General features: G+C 46.3%; 3 protein-coding genes across 6 annotated transcripts; 2 read left to right on the top strand and 1 right to left on the bottom strand.

Annotated features, from left to right (window-relative positions):
* The first annotated feature begins 36 nt into the window (after nucleotides 1-36).
* Nucleotides 37-6951, top strand: taf15 (TAF15 RNA polymerase II, TATA box binding protein (TBP)-associated factor). 4 transcript variants are annotated; one of them, XM_053874059.1, is made up of 16 exons: nucleotides 37-181; nucleotides 630-654; nucleotides 729-762; nucleotides 834-942; nucleotides 1295-1367; nucleotides 1552-1751; nucleotides 1825-2002; nucleotides 3715-3749; nucleotides 4266-4298; nucleotides 4599-4705; nucleotides 4874-5003; nucleotides 5082-5174; nucleotides 5252-5315; nucleotides 5387-5472; nucleotides 5546-5705; nucleotides 6552-6950. In XM_053874059.1, exons 1-16 carry the CDS (start codon nucleotides 172-174, stop codon nucleotides 6589-6591), a joined length of 1377 nt encoding a protein of 458 aa, XP_053730034.1. In that variant the 5' UTR covers nucleotides 37-171; the 3' UTR covers nucleotides 6592-6950. The 4 variants fall into 4 exon arrangements, with proteins under 4 accessions (XP_053730034.1, XP_053730033.1, XP_053730036.1 ...); XM_053874058.1 differs by having other exon boundaries at nucleotides 4596-4705; nucleotides 6552-6949; XM_053874061.1 differs by lacking the exons at nucleotides 37-181; nucleotides 630-654; nucleotides 729-762; nucleotides 834-942; nucleotides 3715-3749 and having other exon boundaries at nucleotides 1299-1367; nucleotides 6552-6951.
* A 430-nt stretch (nucleotides 6952-7381) lies between these two features.
* mmp28 (matrix metallopeptidase 28) lies at nucleotides 7382-22114 on the top strand. The gene is made up of 8 exons (XM_053874054.1): nucleotides 7382-7597; nucleotides 10132-10208; nucleotides 11769-11965; nucleotides 16292-16513; nucleotides 16620-16865; nucleotides 19526-19672; nucleotides 19783-19950; nucleotides 20038-22114. Exons 1-8 carry the CDS (start codon nucleotides 7478-7480, stop codon nucleotides 20430-20432), a joined length of 1572 nt encoding a protein of 523 aa, XP_053730029.1. The 5' UTR covers nucleotides 7382-7477; the 3' UTR covers nucleotides 20433-22114.
* Nucleotides 20616-24913, bottom strand: LOC128764330 (protein FAM124B). Its single transcript, XM_053874057.1, has 7 exons — nucleotides 24608-24913; nucleotides 24270-24301; nucleotides 23772-23981; nucleotides 23314-23709; nucleotides 22416-22612; nucleotides 22075-22225; nucleotides 20616-21557 (listed from the first exon to the last, which is right to left on the bottom strand). Exons 2-7 carry the CDS (start codon nucleotides 24283-24285, stop codon nucleotides 21046-21048), a joined length of 1482 nt encoding a protein of 493 aa, XP_053730032.1. The 5' UTR covers nucleotides 24286-24301; nucleotides 24608-24913; the 3' UTR covers nucleotides 20616-21045.
* Between the last annotated feature and the right edge of the window lie 49 nt (nucleotides 24914-24962).

Here is a 24962-nt window from a genome sequence, read left to right as displayed (position 1 = left end):
CAGCGGAAGCACACACGTCTCAAGGGAAGTGCCGCAGTGAAGCGAAGAAGAAGAGTCGCCGACGACGGGCAGCTCAGTTCAGTTGCGCAGCGGTGATATCCCCACCCGGTTTTTTATGTGCTGAACAACTGACAAGTCCTCTATTTAAAAGAGCGTTATCTTTTCCACAAAATGGCCACGGGTGAGTACCATTGCGCTGAGTCATTTCAGGTTCCTTTATTTTGTTCACGCAATGTAGGTCAGCGATTGGTAGTTGCTTTTACCCGCGAGGCCAGGCGAGAGGGCTCCGTCTAAATCAAGGAAACGTCTTTGTTTACGCTGCTACTGCTTTTGCTTCGTCCTCTGAAATGGAAAGCCGTTGGGCAATTGAAAGCGGTGATCTTAGTAAACGTATCCACTCGTCGATGTTCTTCTAATTCAAAGCCCCATGAACGTTTACGATGCGTATTGTTTTAAATTCAAGGTTTAGCCTGAGCCCGGTCTAAATAGACCGCCATTTTTACCATAGCAGCGTGCTGTCGGGCCTATCGCTGTGGCTTCCTCTCCACTCACATTTATTTTCTTTATAACTCTCAACCGTTTGGTTTTAATCTCTGCTCTTCTGTTTTTTTTCAAATGATTCATTTCAGATTCAGGATACGGTGGCTCACAGAGGTAAACGTCATACATTTTGATTACCATCAGTTGTCTTTACTTGTGCTCATTTTAACTCAATTTAACTGTTTTAGTTACGGCTCGTACGGCGGTCAGCAAGGTGGGCAGGTAAGCACCGTCCGATGTGCCATAGCCTTCTGTCTATTCCTTTTTTTTTAATACTGTTCTTTCTGGTTCAGAGTTACGGTCAAGGAAATGGCAATAACTCTTATGGGGGTCAGAATTACGGTGGTTATGGGCAACAGCAGCAGCAGCAGCAGCAACAACAGCAGCAAGGTGCCACACAAGGTACAGTAGAAGCAATATTGTATTTGTCTCATGTAAGTTTACATTTGAACCATAAATACCAATGAGCGATATTTAAAAAAAAAAAGGCCGTCTTCGGAAAATACTTTCCCACTCCTTTCTGTATGATACAGACGAAAAGGCCGCTCAACTACCATGTTTCGCATTGAGGTAGTGGACTTTTGCAAAATAACTAACAGATGTTTCTTTTCCGGAAGACAAATTGGACTCGTGTCTCATTTTTTATCAACAATACTGGTGTCAATTTGTAGTTTCTTTTTTTTTTTTGTAGACTTTCTGTGGCATGTACTGTGTTTCATAAGGGAATGTTCGAGTAACAATTGTGTTTTGACAGACGGTTACGGGCAGTCTCAGGGAGGCTATGGACAGCAACAGAGTTACGAAGGATATGGACAGGAATCGTCCGGGTAAGGCTGTTGAAATTTAATGTGAAACTGAAGAAGAGTTCATGTTGCTGTTGATGAGCTTATCATCATCATTCACTACTATCTGATCTCATATTTGGGAAGAATGTGATAGTTGGGTTCATGTGACAGTATGTATGTCTTTTACCAACTTAATCATTGAAAAATATGTTTTTCTTATTTAAAGATATGGCGATAAACCATCATATGGTCAACAAGGTTCTGGGTCCTACGGTCAGCAAACATCTTATAGCAATCAGGGTCAAGGCGGAGATGGATACGGACAACAGGGATCTTATGGAGGTCAGTCCGGTGGAGCGGGCGGCTATGGAAGCCAGGGACAAGGAAGCGGCGGCGGTGGCGGCGGCTATTCAAGATGGAGTGATGGTAAGATCATATGAAAAGTGAATCCTTTTTCTGCTTTCTGGCCATTTTTTTTACGTTTTACTTTTTCTTGTAGCAGGTGATGGTGGTGGTCAAGGTGGAAGATTTGGTCGTGACCAAGGCGACCGCTCAGAAGGAGGCGGATTCAGAGGAAGGGGACGTGGTGGCTTTGACCGTGGTGGTTATGACCGCAGTGGTGGCTTTGACCGTGGCGGATATGACCGAGGTGGCAGAGGCGGACATGGTGGTATGGGGTAAGTTGCACAGTGCCACTGCCCCTAAGGTATTCTATACATTGTTTGTACACGTCTCATCACTTTATGCATTACATACTTGAAAGCATCTCAGCATCACTCTGCTACACGGATGTTAGTTTCTTAGATAATGTCTTAGATTAAAACCGTTTTTTAAAACTCATTTAGTTGAATTTTTAAAATGGCCGCTGATACAACTGTTCGCTTACCGTTCCCACCTTCAAAGGTTATCAAGGTTGAATCTGATGAAACGCAAAGCTTGGTGTCTTTACCCCAAATAATATTCACTGGCTTCATTGGTGTTGGAGACTGGTACTTTTTTTTTTTTTTAAATGGCACACTTTGGGTGGCATTATTCCAGATTAGTTTTCCCAAATATGATGCACATGAAGCTGGCATCGTTATTTGCTTCTTAAAACAGGGTTTCTGCTTCAGTATGTCTTGTCAGACGAAGTATGTTCTATGTATATGTGCTAGTCTTAGACATCATATTATTTCATTGATCTTAGGTGCCGAATGAATGAATTTGGCTGTTATTGTAATTTCTTGGTGACTATTGACAATGGAAATGGCATTATTTAATGTTTATATTAGTGAGTGAACATGACAAATCCTGGGCCATCATGGTGTCATTTGACAAGCTTGGTCAACCACATCTAAAACCTGACAGGGGAAGTAGGGGGGCTATTTGGTTCCTCTTTAATGGTAAGAAAATATAGAGGGATTGAATTTTCTGTTCATCCCCAACGGCCGAAAATGCATTGGGCCCTCCAGCTTTGGTACTGTGAATTGTTTGGCTTCACACGGGACACGGTTTCTCCTTTCCTTCAGCTTGGATCTCAGCAGATGCCTCGTATGGATTTTTTTTTTATTACATTTTTGGGTGGAATTTCTTGGAATTCCATTGGCATTTTTTTTTTTTGTCCGACTTGTGTTCGTCCTTTTTCTGGCACAAAGCAAGAAGTAAAACTTTTTAAGTTTGTACTTGACACACATTTTAAAGCCCTAGGCTTTAAGGCAAAACCTTATGTAGAAATTGAAATACATTTTCTCTTTCAAGTGAACTAAGTCAATCAGCAGCCACTTCTGCAGTGTCCGGATTTTTTTTCCGTCTTTTTTTCCATCTCGTAGCATCGCTGCCGTTTTCCTGGAGGTTCGTCAGCTGCTGCTTCACATATGACAGGTTTCATTTAAGTGTTGTATATTTGACAATGGCCAACATGTGTCTTGTGTTAACATGGATCTACGTTTCGTACTACAGGTGTTCAGAGTGATTGATCTTTAACATGGACCTGAGTTAAAGGATCTTAAGTGCACTCAGTGGAAGATCGCTATTCAGTTTATCTCAATTCAACACACAGATTTGGCCCATAGTGACGCAACTCAAATTCTGCTGCACTTTCAGCTTTTGGTATCCAATCTGGTCATGTCGCATAGACGGAAAAAAAACACACCCAGACAAATTTGGCAATCTGTACACACTTTTTAGTGACATGAGATAACTACTCGTCTGCCTGATAATTCAGTCAGAGCTGCCTAGTCATCTGTCCATTGATCTCAAATGTCAAAAACTAACAAATTCCTCGTGTGAGCCGTTTCCACCACAGTTGCACACCCTGGCAGGAGTGCATACTGATGGGGAAGTAGTGGAGCTTTGAGCTCTCAGTTGGGACAAAGGAAAAGCCATCATATCTCCAATTTTTCCTCTGCAGAGGTGGTGACCGTGGTGGCTTCAAAAATTACGGTGGTAAGTGACGAGCATCAGAACTGTGTCGGTGGGGGTAAAAAGAGAACTTGAACGATAAAATAAAAATAGCGGGTATAACAGTAAATTCCACCATTTTCATGTCCAGATCCTACGGTATTCCACCTAGCAGTAAGAGGATTTTATTTACACCCTTAAGCTAGTGAGCGAGGAGCAAGAGAATGGTGAGAGAGAGAGAAAAAGAAAAAAAATAATGGTATTGTTGCATGAATAAAAAGTGTTGATTGGAAATGACAGAGGTGATCCCAGGACAAGGAGGGGAAACTGTCTATAGACCGGTGGTGCTCAAAACAAATGGGACAATCCTGTTTTGCGAAAGTTGATGGTATGTGGTGGATCGGTATGAAACTCATCCAACAGAGATATGTAAACAAGGCCTTCTCTAAAGTCTCTATCATAATGCATTGCTAGGGATGGTGTTGATAGTCTGCATACAGTCGTTGGTCTTAAAAGTCAACTTCCTCAAGCCCTCTCTTTTGTTCTCACCCTGTTTTACAGGCTCTCGAGACTACGGCTCACGGGATGAACCGGGTAAATATGCTCTGCTGATGTTCATTTGTGTAGTTGCATCACACAATGTATGCAGACTGCAGATTAAATGGGTTCCTCAAGATTTCAGTCATGTCAAAAAATGCCTTTAAAACTAAACATAATGTGCACTGAACGCCATGCAAGGACCTTGCTCTGCTGAAGTTGGCAAAGAACCTCTCAAAGTTGAGATACAAGAAGACGGTCTTATGTCACTGAAGTGTTTGACTGAAATTGATTTAATGACTGTGTATCTTGTTGTCAAAGTCATGCAGAGCTGATGCGTCCTCTTGTTTTCAGAAGGCGAGCAGGACAACTCTGACAATAACACCATTTTTGTGGAGGGTCTGGGTGAAGATGTCACGGTTCAGGAAGTGGGAGACTTCTTCAAGCAAATCGGCATCATCAAGGTGTGTGGGACATGAGGCATGTTGTCTGACAAGCAAGAGGACATGAGCTGACCTCTGCTGGCAACGCTACAATCGCATCACTTAAACAAGCATTCCAGAAAGCTGGAATGTATATGAAGGTTCAGTGTGTGGTGTGGTAATGCAAGTGTGTCATGCTTGTGCTTAAAGGTCAACAAAAAGAGCGGCCAGCTGATGATCAACATCTACACTGACAGGGCCACGGGTCGATCAAAAGGAGAAGCTACAGTATCGTTTGACGACCCTCCGTCTGCTAAAGCGGCTATCGACTGGTTTAACGGTTAGTGGCCTTGAGGCTCTCGCGGCTTTGGCTACCCGGTGATCTTTAGACTCAACGCCCCTGCGTTCTCTGTTCTAGGCAAGGAGTTTAACGGAAAACCCATCAAAGTTTCATTCGCAACCCGCAGAGCAGAGTTTTCACAGCGAGGCGGTGGACGAGGAGGAAGAGGAGGTTCGATTTATTTGATTCATTTTTGCCTGGTTTGGCTTCATATTTGCATTCTCACTGTATTTGCTGCTGTGTCTCAGGGTTCCGAGGCCGCGGAGGACCAAACTTCGACATGAAGGGCGGCGACTGGCCGTGTCCTAACAGGTGCTTAACGCTGCCTTGGACAGTCGTTGTAATCATGGCCAGTCAAACATGGTTGTTCTCTCCGCCCTCAGCTCCTGCGGGAACATGAATTTTGCACGGAGACAAGAGTGCAACAAGTGTGGCGCCCCTAAACCTGGAGACGCCGGAGGATTCGGAGGTTTGAAGCATCCTGAGTCATGTGGCAGCAGGTGTTCTTGACTGGCTGCACTGACGTTGGCTCTTCTTGTTAGACCGTGGAGGCAGAGGAGGTTATGGCGGGGACCGCGGCGGTGGGTTCAGAGGGCGTGGAGGATTCCGCGGCGGCGACCGTGGCGGCTATGGGGGCGACCGTGGCGGCTATGGTGGTGATCGTGGTGGCTATGGAGGGGGCGGGTACAAAATGGGCGGAAGGTGAGTAACAAATGTAGTTAGAACTGTTGGCAGATAGTCAGTGATTTTGGTCAGTAAGCCACATTGTTTCGTGCAGCTGAGTGACGCTACATTTCACACTGGTGGAGGATATTTTTTAGTTCATTAAATAACCTTATTGCCGTTGCGTAATAGCAACCCCCACATATTTGCCTTCTGGGTTCATTTCCTTGTTAAAGACTAGTCATGCTTTTTTTGGTTTGGTTTGAAGCGCTCGGTGAGGTGTGCAGTACAAACTGAACCGACGATCAAGCTTATTTAATGTGAATGAAAAGTGTATATGCATCATATCAGATAGTCAGGGCCCACTCTCTTTGTTGGGGTGTTGCTGTTTCTGACCACTAGAGGGCGCCCGGTCCACGCAACAGTTCGCCATCAGGCTCGGATCTGCATGCTTGGTCCTGTCTGAACCATATTGCACATTGGCGGTTTAATCAGGTTTACTTAACGTTTACTCTGAAGTTCTGTTCCAGTACTGTTTTCCAGTCTCTGTCATGCTGGCTTAGAAACGGGTGACAATTCGCTCTGTCCATCATGAACCGCTTCTGTTCAGTAATGGTGGTGTCGCAGCGAGACCTTGCAAGGATCACTCTCAGCCTCTGTCTGCATATTCATGCTCCAGTGTTTTTTGTCTTCTGCCGCGTCCTCTTTGATTCATTGCTGCTCTCCCAAGGTGAACACTTGTTCTGGTCAACAAGGTTGTTCGGAGAAGGACGAACTCTCCGCTCTCTAACAGACATTTAATAATTTACCGTCGTTTTCAAAGCAGACAGCGGCGCGGAAGACGTCGCTCTGGGATTTAATACTTCAATTTGTGGTGTTTTGCAGAGGTGACCGAAGGGACGACAGAAGAGACCGGCCGTACTAAGTGTTGAGCAGATGGACGTCACTCCAGACCTTGCCACCAACAAGAGAACTCATCATTATCATCAGACAGTCTATTGTGTTTCACACCGAGTGAATCTCAACTCATGTCAGCTGGGAAGGAATGTTTGATACTGTGACAGGGTTTGGGGCTGATGGGCAGTGTTGGCATGTTTTTTTTTTTTTTGTTTGTTTTGTTTTTGATTTTCTTGTACATCTTTTTAATTTTCTTAGGCTTTAGGTGCAGACGTTTTGTGTGGTAGACTTCGTATCATTGTTTTCTATGAACAGAATAAGATGTTTTACCTGGGTCCCTCCTCCTGAATCATAATAAAACTGTGACCTTTTTCTGGTGTATTGTTTTTTTTTGTCCTTTTGTCATTGCTAGTTTTGTTCGTTGTTGACACCTGGTATGAGAGGAGCCAAACTTGGGTCCTCACTTAGATTGTCAGTGCTTACCTTCATCCCACCACCACCCTGGGATTTGAACCGATGACTGTACTACTTTGTGTTGCAGCCTCTGACTTTACAATCAAGGCTGGCTCTGCTCTTAGTTTGCGGTGGAAGAGTTAGATGTAATTAATACATTCACATATATTCATTTTTGGTCGATGACAGTTGCTTCTAAAAATTACTGACGGTTCAGTTTTAATGGTACTCCACTGTTGCGGAATGTGCTCTATGAACTCTTGATAAAGCGCGCCTGGTTGTGGGCTTGTGTCGGGGTGGGCGGGGCCTGCCAGCCTGATACGGCAGCGCCGACATTCCAGCAGGGATGCTGAAGTGTGGAAGAGCGGCGCGCTATGGTCTGACAGCAGCGGGCAGCCCGAGACACGACCATGACCTTAGCGGCGGGAGTGACATGCGTGCAGCGGCCATCGTGACCCACAATGATCCGCCGACCTCCGGAACCATGTGGAGCCGGACCACGGGCCGCGTGGATCTTGACTCTAACCACCCTGATCAGCGCTCACTCCGCCCGAGGATCCCCGCTGCTCCTGGAGCCGGAGGTAGGTCGGCAACATTTCTTTCTATCATTATTAAATGTCCGTAAGTTGCTCATCTTCGTTGAAAAAAATAACTTTGATTTGAAGACGACTTATGTACAAACCCTGCTTAAGAGAACACGTTTCGTTTGTAGTGAATCCCACAAAAATATCCTCTTGTCAACTGCTGCCAGCGGAGTGGCAGGGCCGGCCCTCCCACTAGGCGAAACACTTCTGACAGATTTAGTTTCCTGAATCTACGGGCTACTTTTTCAGACCAAACCGTAGTTGCCAACTTTATCAGAAATGGCCATCAAATTGCCCTTCACTTCGAATCTGTTCCTGTTTCAGCTCACCTCTCACAATCCAAGTACAGTGGTACTCGGTTCTCGACCACAATCCGTTCCAGGCGGCCGTTCGAGAAGCGAATAGTTCGAAATCTGAATCGATTTTTCCCATTTCAATGAATGGAAAAAGAAATAATGCGTTCCAAGCCTTAAAATAGTCTTTTGTAGGAGTGAATGTAGAGTGTCTGCTGCAGGTGCGCTGTTCCTCTATGTGTGTGGCCGCTGCATGTGGGAGGGGTTGCCGAGTGAGTGACGTCTCTCCAGAAGTGAAGAGGTGCCCGGTGCGTGTCCAGCTCTGAATGTGCGCTTCTGTGCAGTTTGGCTGTGACAAAGTCATAAACCAAGTCACGCTCTGTCCCAGACTCGCCTCATCCCTGTCCCAGCTCCAGCCCACAACAGGACATCAAACCCTGGAGTGAGCGCTCCAGCCTCGGAGGTGTGAAGAGCGAGCACCTCCCCTGTGACACTCTACCACGGTCCAGTGCGGAGACAGGAAAGGTTTTACACCTCAATATGAAGAAAAAACAGTCAGTAAATGTAGCTGGACACGGGACACGTCTGCATACAGAGGCTGCGTTATACACAATAACAAAGCGCGTGGTGGGTCAGCTGATCAGTCCGCGCACATTATGTTTTTTCCGGCTTTTTTCGGGGGCGTTCGAGTTCTGGATTTTCGTTGGAAATCCAAAAATTTTTTGTTCGAAGTCCAATTTGTTCGAATTCCGGGACGTTCGAAAACCGAGGTACCACTGTATTCGAGTGGTTAACTGGGCCGCAGTGTGAACTGAAACCCCCCGAATCATCAGCTTGTCCACCCTCTTGCTTTAGCTGACGATACATAACCATAACACAAGCGTTCAGGGCTGTTACTGGAGTCGGACAAAATCCAATAGTCCGGTGCTGTGTTCAGCATTGGAGCCTGTTTTTCGAGGAGAACTTTTGATAAGAGCTGAGGTTGCTCGGCACCAGGATGCCTCCCGGATTGTCTTCCGTCTGAGGTGGTCCAGCCACATCCAACTCTTGAGTTCTAGGAGACTCTTGAGTGGTGAAATGGCTTCTGAACGACAACCCGTCATGTGGCAGAAGTTTTGAAAGGGTGTTTCTCATTTAGTCGCAATGTAATTGTGTTGCAACAGGTCGACAGAATTCAGGTTGAGAGTCGCAGTATTTCTGCGTAATTGCAGTGTTTCCAGCTGAAATATCGGCCCTACATGTGTTTCCACACTTCCTTAAACAATGCCCTGCGGCACCTCTGCTGCGCACACAGAGGAAAATATTGTCTTTTTGTTCCACGTTCCTTTTTCGACCCAGAACATCTGTCATCCCTCGTATTTTAATTTCCATCCCACCGTTACCACACCTGTAATGAGAGATATGTCTGAACAAGAAGAGTCTGTGGTTGAGGGATGGTAATATTCATCCTGGGACGTGACGCTAAAAAATAATGCATCTGTTGTCAGGATACCTGGCGGCCATTTTTTTACAAGCCGGGGAATTTCTCAGCTATTATTTTCATGTATGTTTGTGTGACGCTGCTAAATAATGCGTCTCAGTTTAGAGGCGCCCAGGAGACGTTTTTCCCATGGGTGGTCCAACCATGGTGGATATTTCTCCACAATAACCTCCGGCTATAATATCATCTGCATTCTTCCTGCTTCATTCTTTGGGATTTTTCAATTGCAGATTTTAAGGAATTTTTAAAAAAATTTAAACAATGAATTCAGAAGGTCTGTATGTGTGTGAAAATACTTTTCACCACAGCTCCTCCGTCTCTCCCTCTGACTGACAGAGAGGGGCAGGCAAGAATGGAAAGGTTCCAACATCAACAGTGTTGGTGTCACGGGTCGGTTGCTGTCTCTTCAAGCGTTTCATTGGTCACCTGTTGACAATAGTTTTTACAGCAGAACTTGGAGCGTAAGATGCCGTTTCAAATGCTGCTACACAATAAGGCATTTCAAGCTAAAAGATTTAATTATTTGTTTTGTTTAAAAATGTTTTGGGCCCCCTTTTGTCACCTATCCTCCTCTTGGTTACCCCACCCTTACCTCCGCTTAAGTTCTCCTGAGGTCACACATGGCTCTGTGCATGGGCCACTGTGTTTTCCCCTCCAAACAAACTGATATGCCGATGACACACAATTCATTTCACCATTTTCCCAGTCGGAATTGAGTGACACGCTGTAAAAATTGCCCTGTTTGTTTCTGATATTAGGTTTTTCTGGAGAAATATGGCTACCTCCACCAAGACCACCACCTCCACAACGCCGTTGAGATACGATCCGCCATCAGGTAGGACCAGATGTTTACAAACAAAGCAGTAAATGAGCCGACATCTCATTCTAGTCTACGACTTTGACACATTTACGGACTCGTTTGTCTCGATAATGAATGAGGGCCGGCTGCCGGGGTACTTGGGCGTCGCTCGGGCTCCTGAGGCTCAGCGAGGGGCAATAAAACACACCCTCACCTCAGCACCAGCAGACCTCCACTGAACCTTTTCTGAACCACCCTGGAATTTGAAGAAGCCTGCCCTCTGGCCAGTAGGCTGACTGTATATGGATGGAAATTGGGCTGCTCTGAGTTGGGCGGATATCGGACCTTTGTATGAGGCCTTTTTTGTTTTTAAAATAAATAAATATGTAATTCCCTTGAATCACCTGTAGTATGTCTCTTTGACAACGCCACTCATCTAGTGATACACAGTGCATTTAAACAACGGCACCATCCAGTTCAACACAAACACATGCTGTTCCTGACAAGCTGTTCTGAGCCCGTCCAGGTGAGGAGCCACCAGAGGGCTCATCCTACTGTTCGCCTATCTGCAGCTCCAGGTGATGCCTGAAGGGGTCAGATAAAGAAAAGGTGGAGACTTTCTGGTTCTTCCAAGTGAGACACAGGAAAACCTGCGACCAGTTCGGAGTTAAATAATATAGATCTGTGGATTTTGTCTTAGAATGATGTATTTGAAGGCTACTTCTGAGAAATTCTGATGTTGATTTCTTAACCCCTTGTGTGGGTCATGATCCGGAGCCTGGAATCAAGTGAGATGTCAGATACTTCATAAGAGCCAAGAAGAGAGCAGAAAACCAGCTGAGGAGGCTTCATGAAACAGTGTCCTCATTTTCAGAGCCCACTAGATGGAACTCTCTTCTCTAAAATCTTTGGAAACCTCATGTCACTTTCTAAGCTGAGAGCGCCACCTACTGAGCTCTGAAGAAGAGCGTTCCATGAAGCCTCATCAGCCCATCACTGCAGAACATTCTTCCTGCTTGCATTCATCCAGTCACCTCTCAAGGCTTGGTGCAACAGTTGAGGGGCGTATCACAGACTGTAAATGCAAATTCCCCAGCTTTGTTTTTCGTTTTTCACGGACAGATCCAGGTCCTCATGACCGAGGATTCTCCATCGATCACCTGCGTCTCCCAACTTTTGTATCCACTTTGTCACCTGATTTGAGTGGATGGATGCTAAAAGACTAAGCTATTGGACAGTTCAAAACGTCTCTGTGTGTGGAAACAGACGGACTTAAAACAGAAGAATTTAAAGTGGGTGTGGTCTAGCCACTCATTACAGAGTAAACAGTGTGACTCAGCAAGAGCTGCTCCTCCACCCAGCCCTTCAAATATCATATTTTCTGCTCAGCAGCAAAATACCTTTAGGAGCTTGAAAATATTGACTTAGTATTTGTGAAGACGTGACTGTCAAAATAGCCTCCTTGCAGAGGTGTAATTTAGGGATGACGTGATGCACAAGTGCAGCTGAAACTTGAAGATGACCTGCTTTAGCGCAGGCCGCTTCTGTGGCAGTAAAGAGAGACACTGCCTGACCCAGCTCTTGATCTCTTTACAGGGAATTCCAGTGGCTGACTCGCCTCCCAGTGACAGGCCAACTGGACAGCGCCACCCTGAGGCAGATGGCAGAGCCACGCTGTGGAGTGTCGGATGAGGGCAGTCAGCAGATCTGGTCCCAGAGGGTCAACGCCGTCCTCACCGGGAAGAAGCTCGCCGCTCGCCGACTCCGCCCCAAACGCTCCCTTGCTAAAGGCAGTAAGTGTGCACAGGTTCACCTGTGTGTCCTGTTGTTGCTTGTTCTGTCCTGAGGGAGGGAGGGAACGTTGAAGCAAAGAGTTGAGGGTTATTGTTGGACGCCTCTCATCTTCTCCTCCCTGTCTCAGAACATACAACCTGCTGCTGTTTTTTTTTTGTTTTGTTTTTGTGACTCCATCCGAGGGCAACTACAGCACACTCATTTTTGAGGTCATACTTTACCCCTCTTGTGTTCCTCCACTTCACAATGTCCACATTCCTCCCTGTCACTGCAAACGTTGGCTAATGTTTGGGGAATGCAGCAGTGGCTGATGTTTGCCGCCGCCTCTTCATGTCGGTACCTGAGCGGCCCCATCTGGTACGCGCGTCCTCAGCTGATGGACTGGATTATGTTGTTTGCCACACTGGCAGCAGGCCTCTTATTGCTGTGCTGGATGCATTAGAGGAACACAAAAAGAGGGATTGTTGTCGCTCGTCTCCCAGACGTGACTCATATCATTGCGTTTCTGTCGCTGCCATTTTACGCCCTTCAGTCTTAAAGCAGACTGCACTTTCGATATAAACTGAACTGTCTGTAAGTGAGAAAATACCAACATCAAACACGGAATTCGGTATTGGGGATCAAAAGTTTTGTGGGAAAATAATATAAAAACAAAAGGAAAACAATGCGCAACATCTAGCATAGTAAGCCAAACATGGCGGAATGAGGTTGCCATGAGATACAGAATGTGAAAATGAAGTGCGACAAAGCAAAGGTTATTCTCTGGAGTGTCTTTGAACGCAACACTGTCGTACCTGACCTCACACAACTACTTCAAGTGACCCCTAGTCCGCTGTTTAAAACCAACAATCGTGGCGTTCTGAAATAAATATTCCAACCATCATTTCATCCATTTTCTTGGGTGATAAATAAATAAAAACAGTTGTATGTCCAAACATTATTCCATCACAGTGTGTCAAAAGGTTAATTTATTTTCTGATATATTCCTGAAAATATACAAGGTGATAAAGCAGAATGAATTAAGCCTTAAATTCAACAGAATTTATAGATTTATTGGGGCAAAATAATAACAATAAAGTAAGCGTTTATTTCCCATTTTGCTCATGATTGTTAGCACCTTGACTTTAAATGCGAGCATTTTTCCCCACACAGACTCCAGTACAGATGTTCAGCTGCAGCTGCGCCGCCGTGTTTGTGTGTGAACACGGAGCTTCCTGCTCAGTGAAAACTGACCTTGACTCGTGTTGAATTCTCTCTGTCCTTCCCACTGACATTTGCCAAATTGACATTCCACGCCTCATTTCCAGATAAGCGCTAACGGCTCATCTAGTCAGAGCTGTCTGGACAAACTACAGAGTGGAAGAAATGAGGAAAAGGGAATGTGTTACTCGGAAAATTGAGCACTGCACAATGTGTAAAGTTGTTTGCTGTCTAATTTAAAAGGCACCGATTTAATGATGTCTAATAAAATCATATTAAAATCTGAAAAAAATAAGCTCACAAACCTACTAGTGTTCTTCACCCACAGTTATTAAGCAAGAAAATAGACAAACAAGTCCATAACCTTGGAATATCTTCCCACATCTGACTGTTTTATGGATCAACAATGAAAATAATGAAATTATTTGCCTTGACCTTCATACAGCAGTTGCGACTCGAACGTGGCTTCAATCCCATCTGTCTGTCTGACGCAGCAATCGACACGATCTCTATTCATCTGGACAAACAATAACTTCGGACATCAGATGATCTCGGTCACTTCCAAAAGTCGGAGATAAGCCACGGCCCCACACTGCTGCTACAGTGGGACGCATCTAAATTGCTTCCATAAGGGAAGTGGTGGAATGTTTTGTGTATCTGGCTTCCTGGCGTGTTCGCTGTCCATGGGGAGTCTGTGGCAATATGACGTGCTTCAACTCTTAAAATACATTTCATCATTGTAGAAATGCAATTGAAAAGAAAAAGGTCAAACGTTTAATGCGCTGAAGTATTTCCAACCTCCGACCGAAGGGTGCAAGCTGCCACGCTAAGTCGGATTGGTTTTCTCTCTTGAGTCCAGCAACAATTTCTACCACCCGTTATTGCCCAACCCTTAATAACCCCAGATCTGCAGATAACGTCCCGTCTCCTGTGTGCGACTGAGACGGCTGAGTTCCACAGCGCTGGCCACATACCTCTTGTTTATCACTCCCATCTTTAGTGTGTGTTCCAGGCTGTATGTTATTTGTACAGGCAACACTCGCTACAAAAATAATAAGAGCCAAGTTAAGCACAAACATCCCCGAGTCTGCAGCCTCTGGACGGTGCCGACCGCCCGCTAACATGAGCATGAAGTTTTATAAACTGTCTTGAAATATTTGGACAACTTCAAGTGTGCGGTATTTGCTGCTCTGAAGTATGTAAATCATAAAGCAAGCACATGTTTTCCTCCTCTAAAGGCTCTTTTTATCAGCGGGTAGAAATAGCTTTTTATTTTGTTCCATGCTTTGCTCAAGTCATGTCTACATGATTTGTTTAAGAAATATTACACGTTATATGTATATAGGTATGTCGAAGTTGGTGGCCCCCGAAATTTTCTGGTAAGAATTTTAGTATAAATCTATGTATAAATTTTCTGTCTCTTATTGAGCGCAAATATTGCATTGTAACTGAAAACATATCCTGTACAACTTAACTAAAGTAAAACATGCTAACTATAGCTTGTTCATTTCTATAAACAATACGTTAATAAGCGGCCACTTTATTACATAAATACATTTTCTTCATGCTTCATGCTTCCATCAAGGTACATTTATGTCTTTATTTCAAGTTTTATGTTGCTGGAAAACGTCAAGAAATTGCATAAAAACCTTGCTTGTAACCTGAGCCTCCAGACATATTTACGTTAAAAATAAAGTTGCTGCTGTGAAAAATGCTTGTGTAAGAACCTCAAATGGTTGTCTTGATCTAAATATATAACCATCTAAATAATCTTATTCTTTTAGTTGCATCTAATTTACTTACTATCTATCAAATATGTCAACACAATTTGCATTAACCTTCATGAAATTCTTCAGAGAAACTCCTATATTTTCAAACATTTATTTACATAGATCATCCATTGTATGTGTGTACATATATATATATATATATATATATATATATATATATATATATATATATATATATATATATATATATATATATATATATATATATATATATATACACACACACTGCCTGGCCCAAAAGAAAGTCGCCAGTCGCAAGCTTTGTTGCATGAATTTTTCACCAGATCTTGCATTGATGATGGTAGAGTCTGACCGCTGCACAAAGCCTTCTCCAGCACCTCCCAAAGATTGTCAATGGGGTGAAGGTCTGGACTCTGTGGTGGTCAATCTATGTGTAACAATGATGTCTCATGCTCCCTGAACCAGTCTTTCACAATTTGTGTGTGTATATATATATACACACAGTATATACAGTATATAGCGCTGTATTTCAGAACCAGTGTGTCCAGCTGCGTGGCCCTAAGGTTCATATTATTATCTGGTGATTGTTTCCTGCCTGGCAGCCGCTCGGTCTGCTTTTTGTGGCTGTCTGCAGCTGCCACTTGAAGTCCGGCTTGATACGTTGCTGTGATCCGGTGTATACTTACTTGCACAGTTGGTCACATGTGAATTAAAGCTCAGGCCAGAGCCCCGTCTGAATGCATGTGTTTTTGTTGTGTTTGCTGCTGGTGTAATTAGGTTGAAGCTGAGAAACCACAGACGCGTGTGGAAGTCAGTCAAACATGTAGTCAGAGCGGCTGCAGCGCTCGCTCGCACAGCTGCATGACAACAGCGTAAACATGTGATTTGGGTGGCAGGATTGTCACTGTGGAGCAAGTGTCTCGCTGCAGGTCACATTTGGATGTGGAGGTTGCTCTTGTCTACGGAAACCTTTACACTGGATGTATTTTCAACGTGCTTTTTTGATGAAAAAAAAAAACTGTTTGAATGAAGAATAATGTGCACAAAGAACACATAAAACCTCTTTGTGAAATTTCTTTAAATAAATTTTAAAAACTGCTCATGAACTCAACAAGTATCCGTTTCAGTTATATTAAAGGTGGTATATATATATATATATATATATCACTTCCAAAAGTAGATGTTATTAATTTTTTTTCATTTATATTGAGACTATTTGAAATGTATGTTTTATTTCAGATAAACCAGCTCAACTAGCAAACATCAACGTCATAAGAAATAAAAGGCTTTAGTTTTTCTGATTCCACCTGAAATCAAACTCCATGTCCTTTGATGTGAAGCATCATGTGTGACGCTCTCCTCTTTGATGTGCAGCTGAGAAGTGGTACAAGCGTCACCTGACCTACCAAATAGTCAACTGGCCTCGCCTCCTGTCTCTGGGCTCGGTGCGTCTGGCCGTGAGTGTGGCCTTCCAGCTGTGGAGTAATGTTTCGGGCCTGGTCTTCCAAGAGGTCCCTGAAGGACCAGCTGACATCCGGCTGGCCTTTTATGAGGGAGACCACAATGACGGGGCTGGCAATGCCTTTGACGGACCAGGTCAGTGGATCGTGATCTTCAGAATATGGAGACATGAATAGGTTTAATTCGTCTGAGACTTGGTGTTTGGCCTTTGCTTACGACTGATGTGACCTTTGACCATCAGGTGGCACTCTGGCCCATGCCTTCCTCCCTCGTCGTGGCGAGGCCCACTTCGACATGGCGGAGAGGTGGACTCTCAACGGTCACAAAGGACACAATCTCTTCATGGTGACGGCCCATGAGATCGGACACACTCTGGGTCTGGAGCACTCGCCGGTCCGCCACGCGCTGATGTCGCCGTACTACAGGAAACTGGGTCGCAGCCTGGTGCTGAGCTGGGACGACATCCTCGCCGTGCAGCAGCTGTACGGTGAGCCTGCGCCGCCTCCTCTCTGTCCACTGAAGAAGCTGTTGGAAGTGGTGGTGTGTGTCTGTGGCCCACTGGGCTGGTGTCAAATGTGGCACCTTCACTGGACACACACGTTTACTTTACTGCTGTTTCTGTTTGTAAACGTCTAAAAAAACCCACTTTGAGGTCAGATGACAAATGTCTCACCGTCTGGAGGCAGGGCAGTTAAATACGGTCAAGTCAGGCTTCCGCTTCGGTAGCAGTGGAACACAAACACAGAGCTAGTGGACAGAAGTGTCGTGGAAAATGGAGAATAGTTTCCACATTACTTTTGATAAACCTCATCAAACCTTCAACGTGGGTCGCTACAAAAGCGACTTAACATTCACAAGGACGATTGTGATAAAAGGCTGCTGAAGAGAAGAGATTATTGAAGGCCTGTTTGCATTGTTCTCACAGTCTGCTTTGCTCCTACCAAGGCTTCGTAGTCTCAAGACGGACGGTGATACTGTTTAACAAGGAGATACTCGAAAGAAGCTGCAGGTCAAGGGACACGTTTACAGACTGGTTACAGAACAAGTCTTGGTTTGAAGCAAGTTAGTTCCAAGTGTTATGTTTTAGCTCCATTATCTTGGGCAGTAAAATTCTTTTAATTTCTCATCTTAAAAAAACTTTAATTTCTGTAACTATTATGAAAGGAGGAAAAAACTGTCTCGATCGTAACTTAAATTTTGTTAGTAAAATATTAGCGAGGAGAAAATGTGAATCTAGTGGAACATGACATTATCTGCTTGAATTATTATTTTTTTTAATTGAAAAAAAAAACCTCAGATGTTTTTATGTGGTGAAAATCCTGTGGAACTATGGGTTAAAACTAAATTTTTAGGTTTTTTTCACAGTGTCTTGGTAAAAAAAAAATCAAAATTATTCAATTTAGCGTTTCAAAATAGCTATTAATAGCTTTGGGGATGGAAAAGGAAATTAAAATCCAAAGAAATATTTAATAGTATCTATTTAGCAGCTTGTAATATTGATGGAAAAAGCTGGATTTCTTCTGTAGTTTTGCACTGAGCTCAGGACCATTGTGTTAATACAGGGCTCCACACTGCTGATGCCGGCAGTGATGGAGGGAGGGTGACACACTGTTTGAGAAATATTTGGGCGAATACATGAGTTTGTGTTTGCTGTGAGAGCAGGGTCTGGCAGCTTGTGCGAGGCAGGTTCTCACACGTGCAGCTGCTCTGTTGCTCTGCTTATTTTGCCGCTGATTTCACAACACAGCGAGGTTTCACTGCACTTCCACTGGGAGCTCCTGCAACGTTCACCTCCCTGTCAAAACCGTCCGGCGCAGGAATGTTTGAGGAGCTGCAGAGCAGCCTCTGCAATCACGGCTGATAGTGTTTCCAGCTCAGCATCATTAAGAGCTCCATCTGTGCTGCAGGAAATGTGTTGGCTTCACTCTCTGAGAACATTATCTTCTAGGCCGCTCTTCACTTAAAAAAAAAAAAAAAAAAAAAAAAAAAAAAAAAATCATTTCTCAAAGTGCTGCCAGCGACGTTTCACTCGTGCTACTGTTTTGGCCTAGTGCTCACTTCGACACCACAAGCCTCTCTTGGACAGGAAAACAACATTTTCACCCTCATTTTTTCACAGAAATATCTACAGGTCAGTGATGGTCGGTGATGACCTCTGACTGACGGTTCGACAGGTCTCATAAAGTTCCTCTTGCATTCTTCACCCGGCCCTCGAGTGGAGTCTGTTAAACTTCTGCAGACTTCTCCTCCATGGAAAGCAGCAGAAAGGCCCCGTGGGCTTCAGCTGCTCTCACGTGAACGTCAAAACACTCGGAGACACGAAGCTGAACTGACAGCACAGAGGCTTCTTATCATGCTCTTGGCTGGAAATAGTGAGGTGAGCTCTGCTGCGGGTCGCAGGTCTGACACCAACCTGGTGTTCCTCATTGTCAGCAGGTGGTTTGGTGTTGCAGCAGAGTGACAGACAGTGATTCAGGAGTTGCAGATTTCAAAAGTACTTGCTGTTACCTTGTTGGCTTGCGACCCGACGTTGAATAGGGGGACGGCCACAGGGTGGGTCGCGGATGCAGCAGCCAGAGTGCAGAGGCCCAGACCTGAACTGTTGAACTGCTTCTCTAGCTGCTACTGTTTTCTACTAAAAAACCTTTGCTAAAGTTTCATGGCGTGTTAGATTGATGGTTAACATGCGCAAGCACATCTCAGTCTGTCTTAGAAGACCCAGCACTGACAACCTTTCCTCTTCCTAAAGTGGTGGCCAACACTAAAGGCAACGCAGTGGTGTCCTAGTTTACTCTGCTCCTCACAGACCCTCTGGAGCGACGTCCTCCTCAGTTCTGTCGTCCTCTCTTAACATTCCAGCCGTGACGGCGCTCGACACACTCTCTATCTGTGCTTTTGATGGCTGTTTACTTCCTGTCAAGTATACATGCGCCTCATTCGCTTCCTGAAAGTCAACTCCAGCGTAAACATTGGCAGCATCCTATTTTCTGGAAGCCTCTCTACTGTTTAGCGCAATATTTGTTCCCATGAACACAAACTTGTCTGATGCTGTTTACAGTAGCAGTGTGCAGTTTATCCTCCGAGTGAACCACATGCTCAGGTGCAGCAGTGATTTGAAACGCTGAACCTAAGGGCCCGTGTTCTCAGGCAAGCCGGCGGGTGAGCGGCCGGTGAGGTTGCCGGGTGAAGTCCTGAACGCGGCGCTGCAGGAGTGGGAGGTCAGAGAGACCCAGGACAGCCGTCAGACGGAGCAGCCGCTCTACTGCCTGGGAGTGTTTGACGCCATCACTGTGGGTGAGCCCAGGAAAACCTCTCACGTCTCACCACAAGCATGCACCGTTTCTATCACGGCTTTGTGTCCATCACCCTCTCTGCCTTCATTTCTTCTTTCCATGTGAATCCAGACCAGAACCAGACCGTGCTGGTGTTCAGGGGAAGCGTGTACTGGATGGTCTCAGTAGATGGCGCCGTCAGCGGCCCGCTGCGTCTCCATCAGCGATGGCCCGACCTTCCTCCGGCCGTCGAAGCGGCCGCCTTTTCGCCTCTAGACTCCAAGTGGTACTTCTTCAAAGGTAGCGCTCCACTGACTTCACCAGAACACCAGCTCTCTGTGTAGCCACAAATAGTTTGTATAGAAAGTGATGCCTTCTGTTCGGCAGGGAAGCGGATGTGGCGCTACACGGATGGCCTTCTGGACCCGGACTTCCCCAGGCACACTAGTCAGTCCGGGCTTCCTCGTCACCCGGACTGTGCCTTCTACTACGCCCCCCTGGGTCACCTGGTTCTCTTTAAGGGCTCCCGCTATTTTGTCCTCAACCTGAAGACTCTGACCCGGGAGCCCTACTACCCGCGGAGACTGACGGATTGGACCGGAGTCCCTCAGGGGACCAACGGGGCGCTGACCCATCCGGACGGGCGACTCTACCTGTTCAGAGAACAGGAGTTTTGGAGGTTTGACCCGGTTAAGGTACGAGTGACCCGCCAGGGAAAGTGGGCCAAAGACCTCAGCTGGACTGGTTGTGCTGAGCCACCTCAGAGCAATAACATTCTTTGACCAGCAGAGGGGGCTGCAGCCCTTAAATGTGCAATGCCTCTTACATTCCTGTTTCCTGTTGCGCATTCCACTTGTGAGGTCCCTCTGTCTTAACACAAACTGAAGCACAGTTTGAAAGTCAAACGTGGTCTTGATGTGCAGTTATGGCTGTTAGAAGTGTAAAAAAAAAAATTAAAATTACTGTCCAGTTGGAGCGTTAAAGGAATCTTTTTTTCTGAGTTTTGCACAGGAGCAGAAACTTAACATTTAGTACTTTTTTATGTCGTCTGCAAGTTCTGACTAAAGAAAAATATGGCCACGATGAGAAATCAAAACCATGAGAGATCATCACATGTCACACAAGGTCGTCATGAGTTTATCTCCGTTCTCTAATACTGAAGACAGGAAGTTCTCTTCCTAACTAAAGTCAGACAGTATAAGGTAAAAAATATTGCATTCCTATACATATTAATGAAACAACATTTGAAGTACATTAATAACCGCGACTGACAGTCGACTAGGTCCTGGTGAGGGGTGATGACGGAGCTGCTGCGCCGCAGGGGGCCGTCAGGAAGTGCCACTTCTAAACAGCCATAAACTGAGCATTTTCATGAGCTAACCTGCAGTCAGAGGCTCAGATGAAGAACTCATCCAGTGGCTCGTCGCTACTTGTACGCGATGAAAGCGTCGTGGTACGACACTCTGCTGAAGTCCTCACGTTCCTCCCCTGAGTTCTGCAGTCGGCAGCCCTGCTCGGCCCTTGAGAGTTCACCAGTGCCTTTGGAAGACCTGCACCCAAATCCTGGCCCGACACATGAGCATCTCTCAGAGACTTCTGCCTCTCTGATGAGGAAGCACTGAGGAGGTCCACGGATGAGGAGCGAGTCATGGGGGGCACGGGGACCCCGGTGTCTACGTTTGTCTCCTCCTCATCCTCTTCCAGAAGGAGGTGGGACAGAGATCGGGTGAGAGAGGGGCGTTGGGGGGAGTCTGGGTAAGTGGAGGTGGAGGGTGGAGCTGGACTGCTGTGCTGGGAGGAATAGCAGGAGCTGCTTGGGGGAGTGCTGCAGCGACTGCCGGAGCCCAGACTCTCCTTCCTGCCTCCCTGAAGCTTCTCCAGGACGGGCTCGGTCGGAGGTCGGTGACCTGGGCACAGCAGAGGACACAGGCTTTTAGGTTCGAAATGGCAGACAGAGAGAGACGATGACTGTCTTTCCATGTAGCAAGTGTATCCCTGTGGACTGCGTTCACTTGAAGACAAAACAATTTATCTTTAGCTTTGTTTTGATGTGTAATTTTTTCAGTTTCTCGCAGGAACGTTGTTGTTTTTGGAGAACCAACTGCTTGGCTGTTTTTAAAAAGTCGTTTTTTCACCACACATTCACAGTTGGACTGTTGGACTATTTCAATATCTCAGGAAGATTATTGGTCTGAAAAACATGGTGAAAAAAGGAAAAATAACATAAAATAAACGGCTGGGAAAACAGAAATGAAGCCCAAAAACAAGTGACACCGAAAAGTTTTTTCCCCCTTCACGTGAATGCAATACCCTTCAGTACAAGAGCTCCCTCTACTGGTTAAAAAAAATCCATCCAGCTCGCTCGTTGTACTGTGAAGTTTGAAAAAGAAATAAATAAAAACTGGGCTGGATGTTGTTTCCTACCCTGTTTGAGGGTTGGCCAGTTCAGAGGTGCTGCAACTTTGCAGGGAGTCGGTCCGGAGTTCTTCAGCAGGCTTCCACGGGGGGACACGCTGGTGGGGGGCAGTGGGAAGGCACAGGTCAGGGGGCGCTGGGGCTGAGCTGGGGTTTTCACCTGCGGCGCAGAAGGAGGATTATGATCCACACACCACAAGATTTAAATCCTGTTAAGGAACTTGAGCAGAATTAACATTCACGCACAAAGCATATGGCCACACCGAAGGCTCAGAGAGAGTCAAACCAAAGCGAGCGGTCCACACCTCTTCTGGAGGCCGCACTCATGCTCCTGGCACAGGCCCACTGACCTGGAAGAGGACTTTGTTACCATCCAGGTCCTCAGTCTGCCAGCGCGTGCTGCTGATGGGGCTGCAGGGGTTCGGCAGGAGAGGGACCAGCTGGCCGATCTCTTCCACGCTGAACTGCAGCACAGCAGAGCTGCACGGCTCCACTCGAACCCCCGGTGACAGCTGCTTTATAGCCAACTGAAGGCAGAGCCCCGGTTCTGTGAGGGGCGACAGAGCATCCAGGGTCAGCTCTCAGGCAGGTTTTCAAACTTCACACTTGTGGACTTAAGAGTCTGAAGGCTGTATCCATGTAACTGTCAGCTGACACCTGATTGGTTAAACAGTGTGGTTGTTTGGTTGGAACAAAAAACTTTAATGGATCAGTCTGAGAACCCAGTTTTAAAGGATCACACAACACAACTCTTGTTTGCATTGACCAGTTCTGCTACTCCTTATATAATCCACTGATCCATAAAGTAAAACCAGCAGCACCTGTTTACTAGTGATGGGCTGATGGGGCTTCATGAAACTGTGTCCCCATTTTCAGAGCTCAGTGGGTGGCGCTCTCTGCTTGAAAAAGGAATTGAAGTGGTTGTTCAAATCCAATGACTTGAGTGCCATCTAGTGGGCTCTGAAAGTGAGGACACTGTTTCGTGAAGCCTCATCAGCCCACCACTATTGTTTACCATGTGGGACTTCACACCTGGTCTGGTCTGAGACCGTGTTCTCACGCACACATCAGCCCCTGTTTTCATGCATGAGTCTGACTAACCACAACTAGAAAAGCACCTGCGCAGACCTCCACCAAGCAGCTCACTGTACTCCCATGCAGAGGGAGATGGAGACAGTCTTAGGAAACTACCAAGTGTATCATGCAGATCAAAACACCCTGAGACTGAAAGAAAGATGAGGCGTGTACCTGAGTGGAGGGTGAACCAGCAGAAGCCGGCCTTCTGCTCCTCGGCCTGCTGCTGCAGCACCGTCTCGTAGAGCCGCACCGAGTCCTCGTAGTTGTCGTAGCTGCTGAACAGGGTCACGCGCAGGATCTCCCCCCCGCAGTGGACCGGGCGAACCCCCCACACAGGCATCCCTGCGCCCAGGCTGAAGAAGTCCCGACTGGGCAGGAGGTAGGGTCTCAGCAGGGGGTTTCCAGAGAAGCTGCTGGAGGTGATCAGCATCCCTTCCGTCCGGCTGCCGCAGCTCTCTGTGTACTGGTACTGCCAGGGCGGGCGCTGGAAGAAGTCCAGAACTTTGAGGATGCGCTCCTCGCCGTAGGCCTCGTGGAGGAAGAAGGTGATGGCCAGAGATGGGTAACCTGGATGTTAAGGGCAGGGTCTTAGTACCTTGTCTTACAACGCAGAAGATGGAATCTGAAACCTGAGACGGGGCTGAGGCGCGGGAAGCTCCTGTAGGGGGCAGCTCTCTCCGACACGTGGAAGATGCGGAGGCTCGGGCAGAGCCAGGAGAGGAGGCGGTCCAGAGTGTGCTGCAGCAGCAGGGAGTCCCCGGGGTTGGCCAACAGATGGAGGTTCAGGAGCAGAAGCTTCTGCTGTCGCTGAGGCCGTGGCCTTCTGTTGACCACCTCAGCTGGTGTCACAGAGAGAACAAGACATTCATACACCTCTGCTATTTCATTTGGCACATGAACAGCAATGATCAGTAGCTGTTAGGATATTGCAGCAGCAAGTTCAAATCCGGATGAAATATTGGCTTAAGAACAAAAGTAAGGGCAGAAAACCAACAACTTCAGACAAGTTTAGCAGTTTCTTTTAATGACAGGGGCATAAGTAAGTGTTTGAAACACATAACAGATACATAAACAGGTTGAAATATCGGGAGGTACAGATTTCTGAAAGGGCATGAAGGAAAACTTACTGTCTGATGTTGACATCCTGCTGGAGCCACATCTGCGACAGAAGAACATAGCAGGTTCAACAGAAACGAATCTGGCGCCACCTTGCGGTGGTAGCTGGGAAAACGCTGTCACCATGACAACACAAGACCCAGGAGCCAACATAAACGACGGGGAAAAAGTGGGGTTTACAAGTAATAAAAGAACAAATACGGGAAATTTACTGAAGAATGTGGTGCAATTTAAGACAAGAAAGTATTAAAAAGAAGAGCTCAGCAACAAACGGCTTAATTAGTTCCCATTGTGGCAGCGGCTAAAAGTCGGCTAGTTAGCTTTAGCCTGGAGCTAACGGCGGACTCACCCGTCAGTCTCAGCCGCGCGCTTTCATCGTCCGCTTTTTGGTCGTACTGCCGCTCGGAAAACGCCCTCCGGAGCCCGACTCATGTCGGTCGCAGCCGCGGACCAGAGTGAAGGACGAGAGGCTTCAGTCCGGCGAGAGCGAGATGCATACTGCTTGAACCAAAAACCCCAAAGTCTCTGCTGGGACAGTGACGTCAGCGGGCAACCAAACACCGCGAGTTCCGAGTGGAGACGCAGCAGAAAATGTGTGTACAGAAAAAGTTAGCGCGCCGCTCGACTGGAACAGCGACAGTCTGGATGAAAGGCTCGCCAGAATGGGACCAGTGACAGAGCAGATGGCCGGAGAATAAGGCGTG

This window comes from Synchiropus splendidus, chromosome 8 (genome assembly GCF_027744825.2).
Source record: "Synchiropus splendidus isolate RoL2022-P1 chromosome 8, RoL_Sspl_1.0, whole genome shotgun sequence".
Lineage (NCBI taxonomy): Eukaryota > Metazoa > Chordata > Actinopteri > Syngnathiformes > Callionymidae > Synchiropus > Synchiropus splendidus.
This window is presented reverse-complemented; position numbering and strand designations above follow the sequence as displayed.